We start from the raw sequence: 19,139 nt of genomic DNA on the forward strand, positions 1-19,139 counted from the left end.
ACTATACATTCTCCTAGTAAATTCCGTTGGCTTTATCTAATTTTCTGAAATCCTGGTGTTTAAACGCAGACCATATTTTTACACTATTTTCTTAATAACTGAAACAATAAGATCTTCTCTTTAAGCTATGGCAATCTCCTGTTGGCTCGTGGTGCAGCTAGTTGACTTTGTGTGCTATAGTTAAGATTATTATTGTCATTAAATCCATTTTAGTCTTATCCAGTATCATTTTCCACTGTGTGGTTCACTTGGCTAATGTGTCCTTGTATCCAGGGCTGGATTAAGGTAGGTGGAGGCCCCTGGGTACAAAATCATGTGGGGACCCCCACTGACTTGAGCCCAGACAGTGGTTCACATTACTTTCTAAATTATGATTAGTTTTCTAAACTTACATGTTAGCTTAGTTATTGGCCTAGCTGGCACAGTGGCAGTAGTACTGACTACTATTCCCAGTCGCCACACCAGTAACATCCCTAAGGGGGATATCAGGTATCAATCTGCATGCAGAATGCCATTGAGTTCGGCTGGGTAGGCAGCTCTCACTGACAGAGGCAGAGGCAGGCGCATATGCGGGCTGGTGGCACCACCACTGCACATCACTTCCAGAGACTGTCAGATATTACTGTTGTGGGCCCCCTTAAGAGTAAAGTGGTGGGGATCCCGTGGCACACGACCATGGAGCCCTCCCTATAATCTTGCCCTGCTTGTATCCACTTTGTAGAGTATGGAAAAAATGGGGACCTCTAACAATCACCTACACCAGTCCTCTTAAGCTCATTGAAAAATGTCAGCTCATATGCAATGATGCAATTAGGGCCTCCATATTTTCATTGAATGATTCTAATGTTTTATTTACTGTTTTTTATGTAGGGATAGGAAATATACTGAATACAGTATATAGGAATTCGGTAAAACTAAGTTAACTATATTACGAAAATTAAATGCCCACCTTTGCTCAATATCGTCTACATCGACCTTACATGTTGTTCTTGTCTTTATGTGAGTTTCCAACATAATATCTGGTTTCCTCTCACACGCCACAGGCTTACTATTTTAGATTACAAAACCTGTCTGTAAAGTGCTGGGGAGAAAGTGAATTCTCAGGGCCATATATCATAAAACACCTCAGTTTCTGCAGGACATAATACACATCTCACCTTCTACAGAACATCACAATACCCACCTCAGCTGCTGCTGAACATCACAATACTCACCACAGCGGCTGCAAAACATTATAATACAAACCTCAGCTGCTGCAAAACATCATAATACACACTTCAGCTGCTATAGAACATCACACATCACATTTTTCTATAGCACATCACAATACACCCCCAGCGGCCACAGAAACTTGTGGTACACAGCACTACAGCTGCTATTCTGGTGCACTGGTTTGTGAGATCTCTTGACTAAACACAGCACATCCTCTCATCAATAAGGGACTGCTGGAATATTCACACAGGTATCTGCTATACCAGTTACACGTAAGTAGCAAAGGTATGGTTGCACGGATCTCCAGGATGGCTACCTAACACTGGCTGCAACATTGTATGGTCAAAACTGCCGGTAAACTCCCTTTTACAACTGAAATGAGCAGAAGCAACAATAAAAAAAGGTTAGCTGACAAAAGATATTAACTAAAAAAAATCAATTAATTTTTGAGCTGAACGTGAAAATTATATTAAAATTTTTGAGTGTAAAATAATCATTTTTCTTGTCTGCTGTCAGGTTGATAGCACATTTGAAAAAAGATGTATTTTCAGAAAACTGCTTAGAGCTGCTGTCATATGAAGGGTATTTGGAGCCAGACTAGATCAGGTGAGCAGATAACGTGTCAGTAAAGAAATATAGCTTTCAATATGATCCATTTGTTAGTCCGGCAGCACATGTGGCCTTTTGAACCCGTTTTTGGCCTGTTTTTAAGCAGTTCGTTAAAAAACGCCTGCGTTTTTGAAAAAGCATCCGTTTTTCTCAATTACCATAATTTTCAGAATTGGGGAAAAACTGACAAAAAAAGGAAAAAAACGGATGTGTTTTCAAAAAAAGTATGCATTTTCAAAAACGCATGCGTTTTTTAACGGATTGCTTATAAAACGGGTTCAAAACGCCACATGTGCCGCCAGCCTTAGTGGGGTCAGTATATGGAGGTGGGCCTTTGGAGTAGTAACAGCAGTAACAGCTGTGGAAGTAAGTGTTATTAACTGAATATATTATAGTGCGAATGGGAAGTAGGGGCCAGATAAATTTTATTGAACACATCTCATGATATATGATTTTTTACAAAGACCTGTGTTATCATCTCTGGACCTGCACCTGTAACCACTAGAGTTCAAAATATATTAGAAAGTTATGTGGGTTTATAGCGCGTTCTCTAAGGGGACTTCATTTGTAACTGCTGTAATATTCTACCAGGAGCTTGCTACAGCATTTACTCAGATAAAATGTGGAATGCTGTCGAGTACCTCAATACAAAGTGCTAAGAGCACAGCAGTGTGAGGACATATTCCGAGTACATTTGGATAAGCTATAGAATTGGAATAAATCCTTAGGGCTGCTGCTTAATGTGATTTGTAGTTTGATATATTTTATAGACAGCATATAAATTGGATGTCCAGTTAATATTTTTTTATAGATCTCTGCTTGCTGTCATTCTATAGAAAGTGTCTATGTTTTTACTTCCAGTGGATAGAAATCTGTCCATGGTCATGTGATGTCACACAGGTGCACAGGTCGTTAGTATCACACGGTTCTGATTACTCTCTGTGATATAATGGCTCGTGCACCTGTGTGACATCACAAGACCATGGACAGATTTCTATCCACTAGGAAGTAAACACTGAAACTTTCTATAGAAGGAAAGCAAGCAGAGATCTAGAAAACTGTGCGGATTTGATACTGAAAGTATATTAAGAAATTTTATAACTTTTCATTACACAAACAATATCAATTTTTTGCTGAAAGTGGACAATCCCTTAAACTTGTTACATGTACACAGTATAGAAAGCGCTATACAGTGTTTCATTTTTTGTGGGAGAATATTTCCCTATTGCTTTTTATTTATTTCATGTTTTATTGCATCATGTTAGCATGTTGATTTTTTAAATAGATTATAAACAATTGTTTCCATTGTTTATTCTTGATTGGTCATATTTCCATGTATATGATAGTCATCAGTAATATCAGCAATAGTATGGATAGCTACAGTAGCTATTGCTGGCTTTGGTAAGGCTCCTAAAAGAACATTTGCTGTCAAAAACTTTTTGCTGGTTCGAGACATTAGTTTGTATAAATGAGCATATAATCAGTGTGGGCTCCCCTATTGATCATGAAGGCTTCTGTGTTTGGTACATTAATGGGAATATGAAGGACTATGCAATGGGACATAAAGGGGTTTTCCCACGAAGCAACTTGGGCTCTATCCAGGGGACAGGGCCTAACTTGCTGATCAATGGGGGTCTCTGTGAGCCCCATAGAGATTAATGGAGCAGACAGTCATGTGTGGCCACCTGCTCTATCAGTCTGAGGAGCGGAGAGGAGTCGGTCAGAATTTGCGGGGGTCTCAGCATTAAGACCCCCATTGATCATGGATGGGGCCTAACTTGCTTTTGTGGGAAAACCCCTTTAAGATATAGACGAGCACATTACTAAGTTATCTACATTGGTCCCATAGTTAAGTGGAGCAGTATGCTTCTGGACTTGACCACTGCTCAGTGGGGACCCGTTGCTTGTAATAAATGGGGCCCTAACAGACATTTAGCACTTATACTGTGGATAGCTGATTAATTTTTCCATAAAGCAGCAATAGTAAATAGTACCTATATAAAGTGTGCTGCAATACCAGACAAAACCTAACGATGTGAGAGTGCCACGGTTTTGGAAAAAAAACAAAAGCAAAAACATCTCCTGATCTTGGAAAATCCTTTAAAAACTTTTGTATCACTTTATTTAGTATAGAGGGGGAAAATAGCTATTCTCCAACAATGGCTTAGAATAGTTGTCATCCTTTAGTTACCACTAGCGGACCATATATATTATGCCAAAGATGGTTTACATGTCAGGCATTCCTGAAAGTGTTTCCCTCCCATGACATACATATTCTGCAATACATAATACATAGTTCTGTAAGATATTTTCAGTGCAATACATATTCATTTATTAAAAATGTCAATTGAAAATGTTTTAAAAATTTTCGTGGAAGAAAATCACAATACATGTTTTTCTCCCTCTCCATTCACACATAAACACCTGCCAAGTCTCTTCATGAAAATCTCTCTATTTATGTATCAGAACTCTGGAGAGTCTCTTGATGGAGCACATAACTATATTTGGATGTGATATATTGACGAGTAAATGACTTTAACCATAAAAAGCGACTCAATTGTAACTCAAGACTACAGCATAAGGATCCGGCTTAGAAAGTCCTGTTAAGCAGAAGACTTGTTTTGGAACCACAAACTGATTGAAAAAAGTGAACTAAGAGTTGATAAAGTATACTGGTGCTTGAAGAGTCTATAGCTCATGCTCTTCCTTTACATGTGTCATGGGTGTATGTGTCAGTAGATAAAGTGAAAGCATTGCAAGGAAATGAGTAAGTATAAGTCACAGGGATTCCAGTTACAGTGAGTAAGACACAGATAATATCTGACAATGATGAATTACAGCAGCTCTCACGCTGATCTCTGTGATGCTGGGATAATAACAAAGTATGTCTATGTCATTGTTAAAGGGCAACATGAAAAGGTTCAAATATGTCATGGTTGTTTGTTATGGAGTTGATCAATAGCTACATGGGGTAAAGAATTGTGCAAATTTCATAAATCAAATGTAGGTCAGTTTGGGAGGCAAAACCAACTACAGGTCCTTGTGGACCGGTGGTTTAATGTCCTAAATGGTCCTTTATGATCTCTGTCGGTGGCTACTATACTAGAATACAGATGTTTACACGTACTTAGGCTTTATTACACATATGCAGTGAAGACAGGATGCACCCTCACAGAATTAATAAATGGAATAAAGACCTATGGGTGGCTTAGTGTTGCGTTGAAGTGTTTATTTAAATACCTATGAACTCTATATTTAACACAATCTATGATTTAATATATGGGGGACATGCTATTGAAATGTATGTGAAAATATAGGGAATTCTGGTACAAATAACTGCATTAAATATAAGAATGTTTGTTTTCTCAAAGTGGGTGTGGTTTCTTAAATATATGATTATTTAGCTGTAGAAAGTGAGGTAGATAGCAGATACTGCGCCTCTGCCGCAGTTAACTAACATGGTGTAGGCTCTGGATCTACACACCGGTAATGTTCGGATTTGCCTACTTACTTTGCTGCTAACATGTTCATTTACAAAATGCAATGTTAACGTGATGTTAATGCATTATGTTAACAAGACACATACATGAACACTGTGTGTTAACATTTATTTTGTAAACTCAGATGTTAACTGCAATGTACCGTCACTAGGGAAATCTCTTCTTCCCTGTTGCATTACATTTCAAAATGTGTTAACACTACAATGTGTAAAGGGTAGATTGTATCTATTTTGTGCTGAGGTTTTCTGATTCTTGTGCAGAAATTACCCATGTTTTGTGTACACAACCTATGGAAATCCATGGAATAGTTAGGCATGTTTAGTTTGGATTTGATTCTGGAAAGTACACCCAAATGTTTAGCCAAAAATGTACATAAACTTTGTTGCACTGTGTAGGCCATAGTATAGTCCTTCTTGTAAACTTTGTGTCAACACAATTGTTATTATTGTCTTATTTATTTCAAAGGAATTCTTTCTTATTGAGACAGTGCAGCAATAAACCAAAGAGAGCTACTACATAACTTCCTCTGCCAATCCCCAGCTGTCAGCCCTTGTCTGTATCCCTCCTGAACACTGGAACCTCACCTGCTGTGATAGCTTCATACAGATGTTACTTACATTCAGGACTGGACACTTAATATCCAGAAGAATTATTGTGAGAATCAATGTGGTGGGCTGATAATTCCAAGAGAAGTTTCTTTAAATATACTCTATGGGGAAGACTGCCAGCCTTTACATATAACTGTAGATTAGCTATGGTCTTTCTTGTCAAACGCCTTCATAGGATCCATATAGAAAGTAGTCTGTTTGTATGAACAAGCCTTCTTCTCCCATGTGATATGTTAAGCAAGATTATCTTTATTGAGTATAGTGTATTGCATTGGTTCGATAACCTGAAGATTTATTAAATGAAACTATTCAGGTTGTAGGGATACTACAGTAAGGATTCTTCTTCTTCAAGGTTTCTTCTTCAAAAAGTACAGATGTCTTTGAATAGAGAGGTTATCAAAAAATTTGACGTCATATTAGAAAATGTATTGTATTGTTTACAGCTGGAAAACCATTTTAAGATTTTAAACAGTCAAGTTTAATGTCACTGAAATGGCAAAAACATATGGAAATATAGGTCTACCACTACTTTTGCATATATAGCTATGCTAGTTATATCAATTATTTTATTCACAGACATCTAGAGAGTTTCTCTTTGAAGACGGATGGAATTGATAAAACTGAGTCAGATTTTCCAGGCTGGATGAGACAGAAACGGTTTGATGTGGTTATTCCCTTAGACTTCACCTTTTGTTTTCTTTTTCTGTCTCATTAAATATTCAGAAACATGGAGGCAATTTGTTATACACAAGCTGAACTCTGCTTCAGTCTTCTGAGGCCAGAATAGGCCTCAGAACACATTGGATTCTCTATTCTGACTTCTGGGATGGTTTTGTAAAAAATAAATTCTAGTGCTTTTCTCTACTTAAACTAGTTGAAATATAAAGTACCCTAATATTTTACTTTATTAAAAATTGTACTTTTTAGTCAAAGGGGGCATTATAAATTAAAAAAAACAAAAGATTTGGAGTAAAAATTACATGATTTAATATGTAAACATTTATTTCCATTATTCTTTACTTGGATCTTTGGTAGCCCTACTAAAACTCTATGGGGAATGTGCAAACTGCTTTCACTTGTACAGTGGGTACGGAAAGTACTCAGACCCCTTTAAATGTTTCACTCTTTGTTTTATTGCTCATTAATGTACACCCTGCATCTCCATCTTGACAGAATTTTAAAAATAATTTATTAAACAAGAAAAATCTAAATATCACATGGTGATAAGTATTCAGATCCTTTTCTGTGACACTCATATTTAACTCACACGTTGTCAATTTCCTTCTCATTCTACTCAAGGTGGTTCTACTCCTTCATTGGAGTCCAGCTGTGTTTAATTAAACTGATTGGACTTGAATAGGAAAGGTACACGCCTGTCTATACTACACTTAACAGCTTACAGTGCATGTCAAAGCACATATGAATCATATGGTCTAAAGAACTGCCCAACCACCTCAGGAGACAAAATTATGACAAGGCACAGATCTGGTCAGGGTTACAAAAGAATTTCTACAGCACTCAAGGTTTCTAAGAGCACAGTGGACTCCCTAATCCTTAATGAAAGAATTGTGGGACGACCATAACTCTTCCTCGACTAGGCTGGGCTTAACTAAGCAATGATGGGAAAAGAGCCTTGTTGAGAAAGGTAAAGAAAAACCCCAAGATCATTGTGACTGAGCTCCAGAGATGCAGTAGGGAGATGGGAGAGAGTTCCACAAAGTCAACTATCACTGCAGCCTTCAACTAGTCGGGGCTTTATGGCAGAGCTTACCGACAGAAGCCTCTACTCAGTGCAAGACATATCAAAGCTGCATACATATTGCAAAAAACACATGAAGGACTCATAGACTATGAGAAATAAGATTCTCTGGTCTCATGCGATGAAGATTGAACTTTTTGGTGTTAATTCTAAGTGGTATGTGTGAATAAAACCAGGCACTGCTCATCACCTGCCAAATACAATCCCAATAGTGAAACATGGTTGTGGCAGCATCATGCTATGGGGGCAGGGACAGGACGACTGGTTGCAATTGAAGGAAAGATGAATATGGCCAAGTACAGAGATATCCTGGATGAAAACCTCTTCCATAGTGCTCTAGCCCTCAGGATGCGCTGAAAGTTCATCTTCCAACAAGACAATGACAATAAGCACACAGCTAAAATAACAAAGCAGTGGCTTCAGAAAAACTTTCTTGACTGGCACAGCCAGAGCCCTGACCTAAACCCAACTGAGCATCTCTGGAGAGACTTGAAAATGGCTGTCCACCAACGTTCACCATCCAACCTGAGGGAACTGGAAAGTATCTGCAAATCCAGGTGTGAAAAACTGGTTATATCGTTCCCAAGAAAACTCATGGCTGTACTAGCACAAAGGTGCTTCTACTCAATACTGAGCAAAGAGTCTAAATACTTATGACCATCTGATCAGTTTTTCTTGTATAAGAAATTCCCTGAAATATACCCATTTCTAATTTTTCCATGCAGAGTGTACATTAATGAGCATAAAAAATATATTTTTTGATCTTACCAATTGGCTGCAATGAAACAAAAAGTGAAATATGTAATAGGGAATAAATACTTTCCGAAACCACTGTATTTATGATGTTTATGCGGTCCTTCGTGACACAAAACTGTGTACCTAAAGCGATGCTCTGGTGCAGAAGTCCTGGCATTATTGTGACGCACACCCGTTTAATGTAGTGCACCAAAAATACTGGTGCATTCAGTTTAAGCATGTTTGCCGCATGCAGGGTGCGCCAGATCAATAACCTGTTGCATTTTGCACATTAGTACACTCACTAATGATAAATCTAAACCTATGTGTCAATATCGCCTTTGACGCTTGAATCTCCCTATTTATGCAGCTATGGATTTTCCTAGTATCAATAGGGAGTCTGAACAATTAAAGGGTTTGTCCAATTTCAGTAAATACATTTTATGCTATAGATAAGGAAAAGTTATTAAATTTGCCATTATACTTCTATATCAGTTCCTATATATACTTCCTATATACAGGTGGACCTGTGTGACATCACATGACCAGGGACAGATTTCTATCCACAGGAAGGAAATATTCCTGTAGAATGACAGCAAGCAGAGATCTAGAAAATTGTGAGGAATTGCTACAGAAAGAATATTAGAAAATTGTACAATGTTTAATCCTACAAAAACATTGCCAGAAACATTAAGGACATGCCATTACCAAAAATAAATGCACTAAATTTAAATTTTATGTACATATCATATATCTTCTTTAATATTTCAGGAGTACAGGAAGGTGGTAAATAGATGTACCTCATTCCCTCTGTATAATTTTCCTCATAAATGGGGAGTGGGCACTTTATTTAAGTTCAGGCAGCCTGTGAGTTGTTGACATCCCAAACCGTAACATCATCATCATCACCTGTCCAGCCTGTCACTGAGTATGTTTAGTCTTATGTGCCTGGCAGTAGATGTGTGCAACTTGTATTATGTTGACAGCTAAATGTGCAACTATGTTTCCAATCCTGGTGTATAATAGCAGTATGCTAGAACTGTAAAAATAATAATCTTCAGTCAAGTACATTTCAGCATGTTCTCATGTCAAAGAGTTGTTTAGGCTATGTACATTAAAATGAAATCTCGCTTATGGGCATAGAAAAAATGGAGACTTACAGAATGACTTTTGCGAGATAGCATAGATGGGTTATAAGAGATGGGAAATAAATAAAACTTAGAGGGGTTGTCCATTGAAGGAAAATATTATTTACCCAGATGACATTACCATTTGGAACACTATAAATTCATAGTCTCCTCAAAGGTTTCATACCTTATCAGGGACGTAACTTGGAGAGACAGGGCTCCACAGCAGACTTCTGAATGGGGCCCCCTTCCCACTTAAAGAATATGCATATTTATATACTCAAACATACATGTTACAATTACACATTTATACACTCTTGCGTACACATAAGGAGCACACATACAGTGTCATATACACAGTACAACATATATGCACACCTACAGTATATACATACAGCATATACACATCACAGATACAGCATACTGAATATACATCACATATATGTTGTATACATAATATGCTGTACAATGTGCAGCATAATGTGGATATAAAGGTGTGCATCTTCCACTCTTCAGGTTGGATGACGCTGCAGACCCCATAGCAGCTGCTACGGCTGCTGCCACTGTGGTTGTGCTCCTGTACCTGCAGGAAAGATGAGTTCTTATGGAGACTTCCAATTAAGGCCACCATGTAGGCACGTGGAGTCTTGTAGCCATGGATGCTCCACTAGGGGGAGTTTCAGGGGCTGCAGTTTCTGGTCCTGTGATGATGCCCTGCCATATCATTGTGTGACTGCTACTGAAAATAACTATCTGCAATGGTGGCCATCTATAGTTAGTGTCCATGTTATTCATTAGTAGTGAATACTTTTCAGGCTATGTACATATTTGCATTGGAGATGGATGGGTGCTATCCATCGTATCAGGATCTGACATTTTCTTGTGGCTTATATTATAAATTGACAGAGCATCTGAGCATATTAACAGAGAGGCCTGAAGGTGATGCCCCACATGGCGTTTTGAACCCGTTTTTGGTCTGTTTTTAAGCAGACCGTCCAAAAACGTAATTTTTTACATCTGTTTTTGACAGGTTTTACCAATTATCTAATTAAAACTGGTAAAAAATGAATGCAATTACTAATTTTTTAACGCATGCATTTTTGACCGACTGCTTAAAAAACGGACCAAAACCGGGTTCAAACGTGGTGACACACATGGTGTTTTTAGGTCGTTTTTGGGCCAGTTTTAGTTAGTGCGTTTTCATATTGTAAAAACCGCATAGTTTTTGATAATGCATGCAGTTTTTGAAAACGCAAGCATTTTTTTTACAGGTTTGACCATTTATCTTAATTCAAACTGGTCAAAAACGCATGCGTTTTCAAAAAACGCATTCCTTTTTTTCCAATCTCAAAACGCACTACTAAAAACGGTCCAAAAACAACCTAAAACGCCATGTGTGTCACCACTCTCAGGGTTCGGTCACACATTGCGGTTAAAACTGCATCATAATCAGCTTTGAGGTGGTTTTAGGTGCAGTTTTGTCAATTTAACAGGTGAAAGACATGAACTGAACGATTGAATAAGATTTGTGGAGTAGGTTTCCCCTTCAACATCAAATTCACTCGTTCAGTTAATGTGTTTCACCAGTTAAATTGACAAAACTGCACCTAAAACCGTGTGACTGTACATGCAAAAAAAGTTAGTTTTAATCAACTTGCTGTTCATGTGTCCATATGTATGTTATTCAAATAAGCATAATAAAGCCCAACACAAAAGAACACATGACTGTACAGATGTTACTTTCAAAGTATCACCTAGTAACTGTCCATACACTTGGACACTGCCATTAAATTGCATGAGCATGTTATGTTTGATAAATAGACAAAAGTAGGGTAGCATTATGTTTTTTGGTATATGAAATGATAAAACATCTAAATAAACACATAAAAATAAACGGGTCTACATGGCAAGATACAAAGGAGTTGTGTTGCAGTAACACAGCTTGGCCACTGTACAGAGAATGGAGCTTCTCTTCCAGCTCTTCTCTCTGTGCTGGGTATAACCAGAATCAAGGGAAGGCAGATCCTATGGATGGGTTATCAATATGTTCAAGTTGAAAAAACGATTGTACAGTAGATGTCTCTACATATATATAACGAATTCCATGTTTTATGTACTGATTTATGGTTCTCCAAAATCAACATTATAAAGTGGTGAGAGGAAGGATCTTTGTATGATAATCAAATATACATCAAACCTTAAATTCAATCCTGGCTGCTGACTCTCCATCTGGCGTATGTTATGTCTATGGGAACTAAACCTTGGGAAGCTATAAAGACTAGGAAATGGTGATAAACATTACCCTTAAGAATTGTAACCTTATACATAATATTCCAGGCAAACACCTGGATTGCTCACACTTCATTAGTGGAGACTGAGTCATGGATCCCAGGATATTGCATCTGCTAACCATATACAGTGGGTTACACATTGACTATTTATGAACTATATTACTCTTGTAGATACTTTTAATAAATCAGGGAGAAATTGACGAGAGAGTAAAATGCACAACCTTAATCAAGCAGAGAAAAGGGAACTTTTTGGCCGTCCCAATCTGATCCAGATTTCAACACAGTATAAATGCTGAATTATGATTTCTGCTATCCAGGGGGATTAGAAATGTGGAAGGTAAATAAGAAACAGTCTGCTGAGATCTGCAACATGTTTGCCAAGGCACAGCTAGGTACCTGACACTGAGAATATCATTTTCTAGTCCACTGCAGTATTCAGTCTAACTACCATAGCCCTGCAGCAACATGCAGACACTTTCTGCCAATGGTTATGAGTTACAGACTGTGCTATCTGGAGAGACATACCACACTTACCTCCACCTTCAGACTCATGTGGACACCATGTGTATTGTGCTTTGCGTGAGTTGCCGATCAAGAAGCCATATAATATAAGCTATTGTTGTAGTGATGAGATACTACATATGTGGGATAGAGTATTGCAATGTCTCAAACTGTAAGGCCAAATGCAAATGAAGGTGTGCAGCCCCAGGGAACACCAGAGATTGGTAGGCAGTTTGTATGTTTACATAGAGATTTGTTCCTCTTATTTACTTATAAAATAAATCTATTAATGTAAATAAAGCAGAGGTACTAGGGGAGGGGGTGTTTCCAGAGCTGCTCTGTGCTTCACACCCCGTGAAGCACTTCTAACCTGCCTGCTCCCTCTGCAATCCCTTAGCTATGTGCTGCTCATGGAACTCTGTTAAGTTTCAGCAAACAGTGGTAGGGGGGGACAGCAGTGCTTATGGGGGTTCCCAATAGCCAGAGACCACGGAACCCAGAGGGGCTCTGGTGACCCCTCCCAAAGCAATTCTGCTTCATTGACATAAATATATAACTCTATTTTAAAAGTAAAGTACCGCAGTACAACTCTATATAAACATATGTCTACAATGTTGTATGGCAATCTTATTTGAAGCACTCTATTTTAATAACTATTCGTGTGTAGGCGTGGGGGTACTCTAGTAGCACTACAGGCCCCGACCTACAGACCCCCCTAGTTACAGACTGACCTCTTTACCTATTGTGACCTCTGGTGAAGATATCCGGATGCTTTTCTTTAGTTCCAGGCTGCAATGATTCATGGGCTGCCTGTAGTTGTAACAAGTACTTATAGTTTAAGGCAAATGTGCTTCTGAATTAGAGTTTGGGAAAACATATATTTTTTTACATTTTTAAACCAGATTTTTTTTATTAGAGAGGTCTGTATGGCTTTTGTCAGGTATCCATTCTTGTGTCTAGCAGATGTATTTCACTGGGAAAAGCAATTTCTAAACCTTTATTTCAAGTTGCATTATGTTTGTGTTGTGAACATTCTTTGAACGCATTTGCCAAGTTTTTATATAGAGGGTTAAGAAGGGGGCAAAATATTCACTGCTGCTACATATGTTCCCTTTACTTTTCAAACAGAAAGTCCATCTTAAATATGTATGACATTTTTAGGGCAGATTATTACTTTCTCAAGAGTTTTTTGGCGAGGAAATGTAATTTCAGGTTCTATTTCCTTGGGAGCTGGTTATTTAATGTGGCCCTGGAAAATATAATAGTTTAGCATATTAATCACTAACCACTGATGTCCATGACTTACGCCACAACTGGAGTTTTTTTTTTTTCTTTACTACACTCTACCTGTATTGGACTAAAAATGACACCTTCACACTCTTAATTATATGGTTTTCTATATCAATACATAATAATAATAATTATAATAATAAATAGGCCTATGTGTGGGGCAGTCCAAGTAAGTGATGAAACTAAAGAGAGGGGAGCGCCTCAAACTCCCCCATCATGAATAGCTTGGCCCGGCATTCGGGTGTATATGTAGTGTTTTCTAGCTTTATCGTTATGTTCCGATACAGCTAGCTATATAAGAATACTATTACTGGGGTAGGGCTAGGGAGCTCCCAACTTTAGTATGCAGCACCCAGAGGCAACTAGGTCCTCTTTAAATAAACACACCACAGATTCTGCTGTGTCATTATGCATTTATAAAAAAAAAAACAAAATCGAAAGTCATATGTGAAAAACTATACCTTATGAATAAATTGCTTGTAGAAGCACTTTTAGCATTTTATGTTATTATATATTTCAATATATAATATGAAAAATAAATGGACAAAAAACAAATTTTGAGATAGTCAGCTCACTCACATATCTTCATTTCCGGATAGCATGGTGGAAGATGCACAAGAGCAAGCAGGCTGTGTCGGTCAGCTGTAGTAATCCAAGGAAAAAGCAAAAAGTCGGTTCCGGCACTCCAAACAAAATTTCCTGTATTCGTTAAAACATCCTTTAAAATAGATAAATCATCTTGGTCAGATGCGTTTTCATAGGAAAGACATACGCGTTTCGAACAATCACATCTTGTTCTTAATCATGGTCTGAACATCACACTTACAAAAGCAGGTTTAAAAAAGGTGATACATAGCAGGTGAAGGGAACAGGTAAAATTGTCGCATGCGTGTTAAAGATATCTTACGGTTACAAATGTTTGTATGGAGAAAAAACACACGAAAACAAAAGCAAAGGGAAACAATAGCATGCAAATGTTCAATATACAGGCAGTCCCCAACTTTTGACGATCCGAGTTACGAACAACCCCTAGTTACGAATGGGATCCTCACCTGCGCATGCGCAGCCGAGGACCCCGTTTGTATCTAGGGTTGACCCGTTCCTCGGTTCGCAGTAGCACTTATCCTGCTCTTGTGTGTGCCGCCGCCTCCTTAGTGATGAAAGCAGAAGGGGAGTTAACTAAGGACGCTGTCGTGCCAGACCGGCGGCTTGTAAAGCGCTTCCGTGCGCATAAAGAACAAGCCGCTGGTATCGTGCGACTGCGTCCTTAGTTACCTCCCCCACCGCTTGTATCACTAAGATTGCAATCGCGTTATTCCAGTGGCTTGTTCTTTATGTGTTTGGAAGCGCTAAGGGGACCACGATCTTAGTGATACAAGCGGAGGGGGTGGTAACTAAGGACACAGTCGCACGATACCAGCAGCTTGTTCTTTATGCGCACAGAAGCGCTTTACAAGCTGCCGGTATCGCGCGACAGCGTCCTTAGTTACCACCCCCTCCGCTTGTATCACTAAGATCGCAATCGCCTTAAACCAGCGGCTTGTTCTTTATGCACACAGAAGCGCTTTACAATCCACAGTTATAACGGCACCGCAATCTTAGATCCGACTTACATATAAAATCAACTTAAAGGGGTATTCTCATCTGGGCACTCACATTCAGTGTCATTAATCTGCCACATGTAAACATTTCTTCAATTAGATGTTATTAAAAAAAATGTTCCTGTGTAAAGATAATTTCTCATAAATGTAGCCATGTTGTCCCTTAGAAACCAGACAGCCACCTCTGCTGCAGTGATTGCACAAAGAAACAAAAAGTTTTTGTATATGAAATGTCTGGGAGTTTCTGCATATCCTACAGCCGTCCTTTGGTAATGATTGCTGAATCCTGGTGGTCCAGCAGGACTCTATAGTGCAGTGATGGCAAACCTTTTAAACACTGAGTGCCCAAACTATAACCAAAACCCACGTATTTTTCGCGAAGTGCCAATGCAACAATTTAAGCAGTAACTTATTACTCCCTGCTCTTTCATGGGTTTAAATTGTTTAGGCACCTTAGGACACCAATACAGTAGAGAGAAGGAGAAGAAGTTTGGATTATCATTGTAGCTTCCGTCTGGGGTCCTGGGCTGCCTGGGAGTGCAAGAGGCCTTGAGTCCTGTTTGGCAAACTCTACCCTGAGGTGATGGCAAGGGTGCCCATTTAGAGGACTCTGAGTGCCACCTCTGGCACCCGTGCCATAGGTTCGCCACCACTGCTATAGTGCATGTCTGGCCGCCACTGCCAGAGTGTGAGGTGGTCGTATCCGAGGAAGCCATCTAATTTCTAAGGGACAACATGACTACATTTATGAGAAACTATCTTCATACAGGAACATTTTTTTTTAATAACATCCAAATGAAGAAATGTTTACATGTGGCAAATGAATTTAATTAAATGTAAATGCCCAGATGGGAAAACCCCTTTAAGTACAAACCGACAGTCCCTATCTTGTACGTAACCCGGGGACTGCCTTTAGGTACATAAGGTCCGTTCTATTGTTTAAACCTTCAGGATTTCTACTCATGAGATTTAGAATCCAGAACGCCTCCCTGTTACATAGCTTGCAATCTCTTTTTAATTAGTTTTGACTTGGCCTTTGCATCAGGGGTTGGCCACTAATAAGAAACTTTTTTTTTAGTAAAAGACCCTAATAGAGCCACCCATATTGTACTTACTCTAGTACAAAGTCTGAGGGTAGTCCCTCAGACTCATTAGCATAGTTTTAAAAGTTACATTTCGAATGAAGGGGGCCATGGATATCGAATATAAGAATATTACAACAGTCACAGTGCCTGGATCTATGAGTAATTGTCCCTGGTTTATCATGATGGATTTTTATGGTAGCTTTCCTTTAATAGGACTGCTTTATCGTGATGTGAAGAGCTCCTACTCTGTGAATACTGTAATGATACAATGTATCAGGTTCTGAAAGCAAAACAAAACAGCCTGTATTGTATCTAGTCAGATCTGTAATCTCTGGTACCTCAGGACTGATAAATCAATTGGTCTTGGTCATTAAGAGGAAGCACAGAGAGTGATTTGTGACAGCAGTTTCCTTGACAGCCATGAAGTGAGAGTGCATTTCTTGTGTGGCCAGAGAACTTCAGCGACCCTCATAAAAAAAGAAACGGTGAGTCATTAGAGCTGGGAATAGGAAAGAAATAGTTTAAATAATAGCAGCATAACGGTTTCCTTCTGAGCTGTGACTTCCCCACTTGGAATGTACTTCTGAATACTTCTGCTATTGAAGTCCAAATGCCTTTCTGAATAATTTTTATTATCTTCTCTTTCTCTTATCCCTCCCTCTTCCCTATGTCTTGTAGATTTACACAGACTGGGCAAATCACTACCTAGCAAAGTCTGGTCACAAGAGGCTGATAAAGGATTTACAACAAGACGTAGCTGATGGTGTCCTGCTGGCAGAGATCATTCAGATCATTGGTAAGTCTGGGGTCCCAGCTGTATAGAGGAGGCAAAGGCTCCGGGGAGGAGGTGGGTGGTAGCATGGCTTTGGACTTGAAAAGGTTAAGTTCAATGTGTGTCTGTCTGCAGCGCACTTACTCCAGATAGCTCCCTGGCTCAGACCTTTGTGTGAGTTGTCTGAAAGTTCATTTGTATATAATAGCTGGGAAGTATCAGCCAAACCGTTATTGTACAACGGCTTACACTGTATCCTCCACATGCTGCTATGTCAGGGATGAGGACTTGATCAAACCATATGTCTCCCATGTGTGCATTTTGTTTGCTGGAGGGGATAATTCTTTCTAGGATGCCTTGAAACACTATCCCAGACCATGCAGAGACAATTGGGGAGGATTTCATGTCAGCAGTTACTTGGCAGAAGCTTGGAAATTAGCAGTAGATCACATTCACACTTCCAGTCCACTAGGATTGTGTATGTATATATAGCAGAGGGTATATGGTGGTAGTAGTGCGGGAGGTGTGGAAATCAAATATGTGGATGTTTCACTTGTAACTTGCTGTTTTCTACACTTACACATCTTTTTTTTTTTGTTAAGCAAATGAAAAAGTGGAAGACATCAATGGCTGTCCAAAGAGCCAGACCCAGATGGTAAGTCCAGTCTGTATTAGATCATGTAGATGGTGCTGCATGTGGTTATTTTATAGCGTTCTCTATAATATACTATATACTGATGTATTAAAAGTGACCCAGAGCAAAGAACTTGATTCATATGTGACTGATTTTCATGGTAGCGGTACAGTGATACCAGTTCTGGTACCCATGGAGAAAAGTTAAATGGCGTTGATGCTCCTATACATGGCACCCACCTTCATTTTCTCATTACTTTTTCATGCAGAGAACTACGCCAGTTACAACCTGTTGATATGACATCTTGTATAAACACATTACACACATGTATAAGCTTTAGCAGTCAGATGCAGCCATCCAGATATTGGCTTGTTCATTCTTCTCACACTAGGCCATTTAGAACTGGGTTCTGTTTGCTTCTATACAATTTATGTGTGCAATACATTCATCTGTAACCCATAAGTATGCAATTTGTTTGTTATTCATCATATGATGTCAATGTTGGCATTGTGGTAGAGCATGTACACCTTTACATCAGTCTTTGTCCTTGTATAACAGATCTTGTAGCACATTAATAGGGAGCCAGCTTACCTGGCATCGTATTTTGGAAAGTGAATTTAAAGTTGGCCCTATTTTTACCTTTGGGTGGAAGTTTACACTGCGTTTGTACAAATGTGTTATTCCATAGACATTTGGAGCTTACGCTAATCTCTTTGTATGTGCAATAATGATATAAGGCAGAGCTCCTTGGCACCCTCTCCACAATATGTATATTAACAGAGCGTTTTGTATAGTAGGAAGGCTTAGCTTTGAATTCTAATAATATAGGACACCAAAATACTATCTGCACTTTAGAGAAAATCTGTCCCTCTATATGGACTTGATTTTGTCAGCCTCATGTTAATGGGAAAGGATGAGGTGAGCAGATTGATTTATAGTTTTATCTGCACAGATTCAGTATTTTGGAACGTATTGATGTACATTTTTTCTCATTTGGGGCTTAGTAGTTACCGTTCACCAACTACAGTATGTAGGACCCCCACTAGGTTCCTAAGGTCAAAGTGATTTAAAATCACAATCATCAATAAATAACAAATTCTATTCTTTTCCCGCAAAGCTATGCAGGCACCCACTCTGCTTTATATACTACGTAAATATCTGTCTGTCTTTTTTAGTGACTTTTTCTCTTTGACTGTACTTTTGCTAGCTGACCGTATATTGTCATTGGCCCTGTAGGTTGTGGACCTAATTGTATGACCTTACAATAGATGATGTCAATATTTGACAACATTGTTTTAACCTTAGTGAGGTTATGCATATATTTTTATGCTACGTAAAGGTCATAAGAGCGGTGCCGAGCATTGTATATATACTTTACCTGGTATTGTATGAGCAAAATCGATAGGTCATAGTAG

At 38.8% G+C, this 19,139-nt stretch overlaps 1 protein-coding gene across 12 annotated transcripts in view; it reads left to right on the forward strand.

The window, feature by feature from the left end:
• The window catches only part of NAV3 (neuron navigator 3), a 359,389-nt gene that overhangs the window by 208,939 nt on the left and 131,311 nt on the right, over nt 1-19,139 (forward strand). For all 12 annotated transcript variants that reach the window (XM_072146791.1, XM_072146780.1, XM_072146782.1 and 9 more), the window contains 2 exons: nt 16,997-17,114; nt 17,693-17,745. In XM_072146791.1, coding sequence (XP_072002892.1) covers nt 16,997-17,114; nt 17,693-17,745 — 171 coding nt within the window. The remainder of the gene's footprint in view (nt 1-16,996; nt 17,115-17,692; nt 17,746-19,139) is intronic.

Source organism: Engystomops pustulosus, chromosome 4 (genome assembly GCF_040894005.1).
Source record: "Engystomops pustulosus chromosome 4, aEngPut4.maternal, whole genome shotgun sequence".
Lineage (NCBI taxonomy): Eukaryota > Metazoa > Chordata > Amphibia > Anura > Leptodactylidae > Engystomops > Engystomops pustulosus.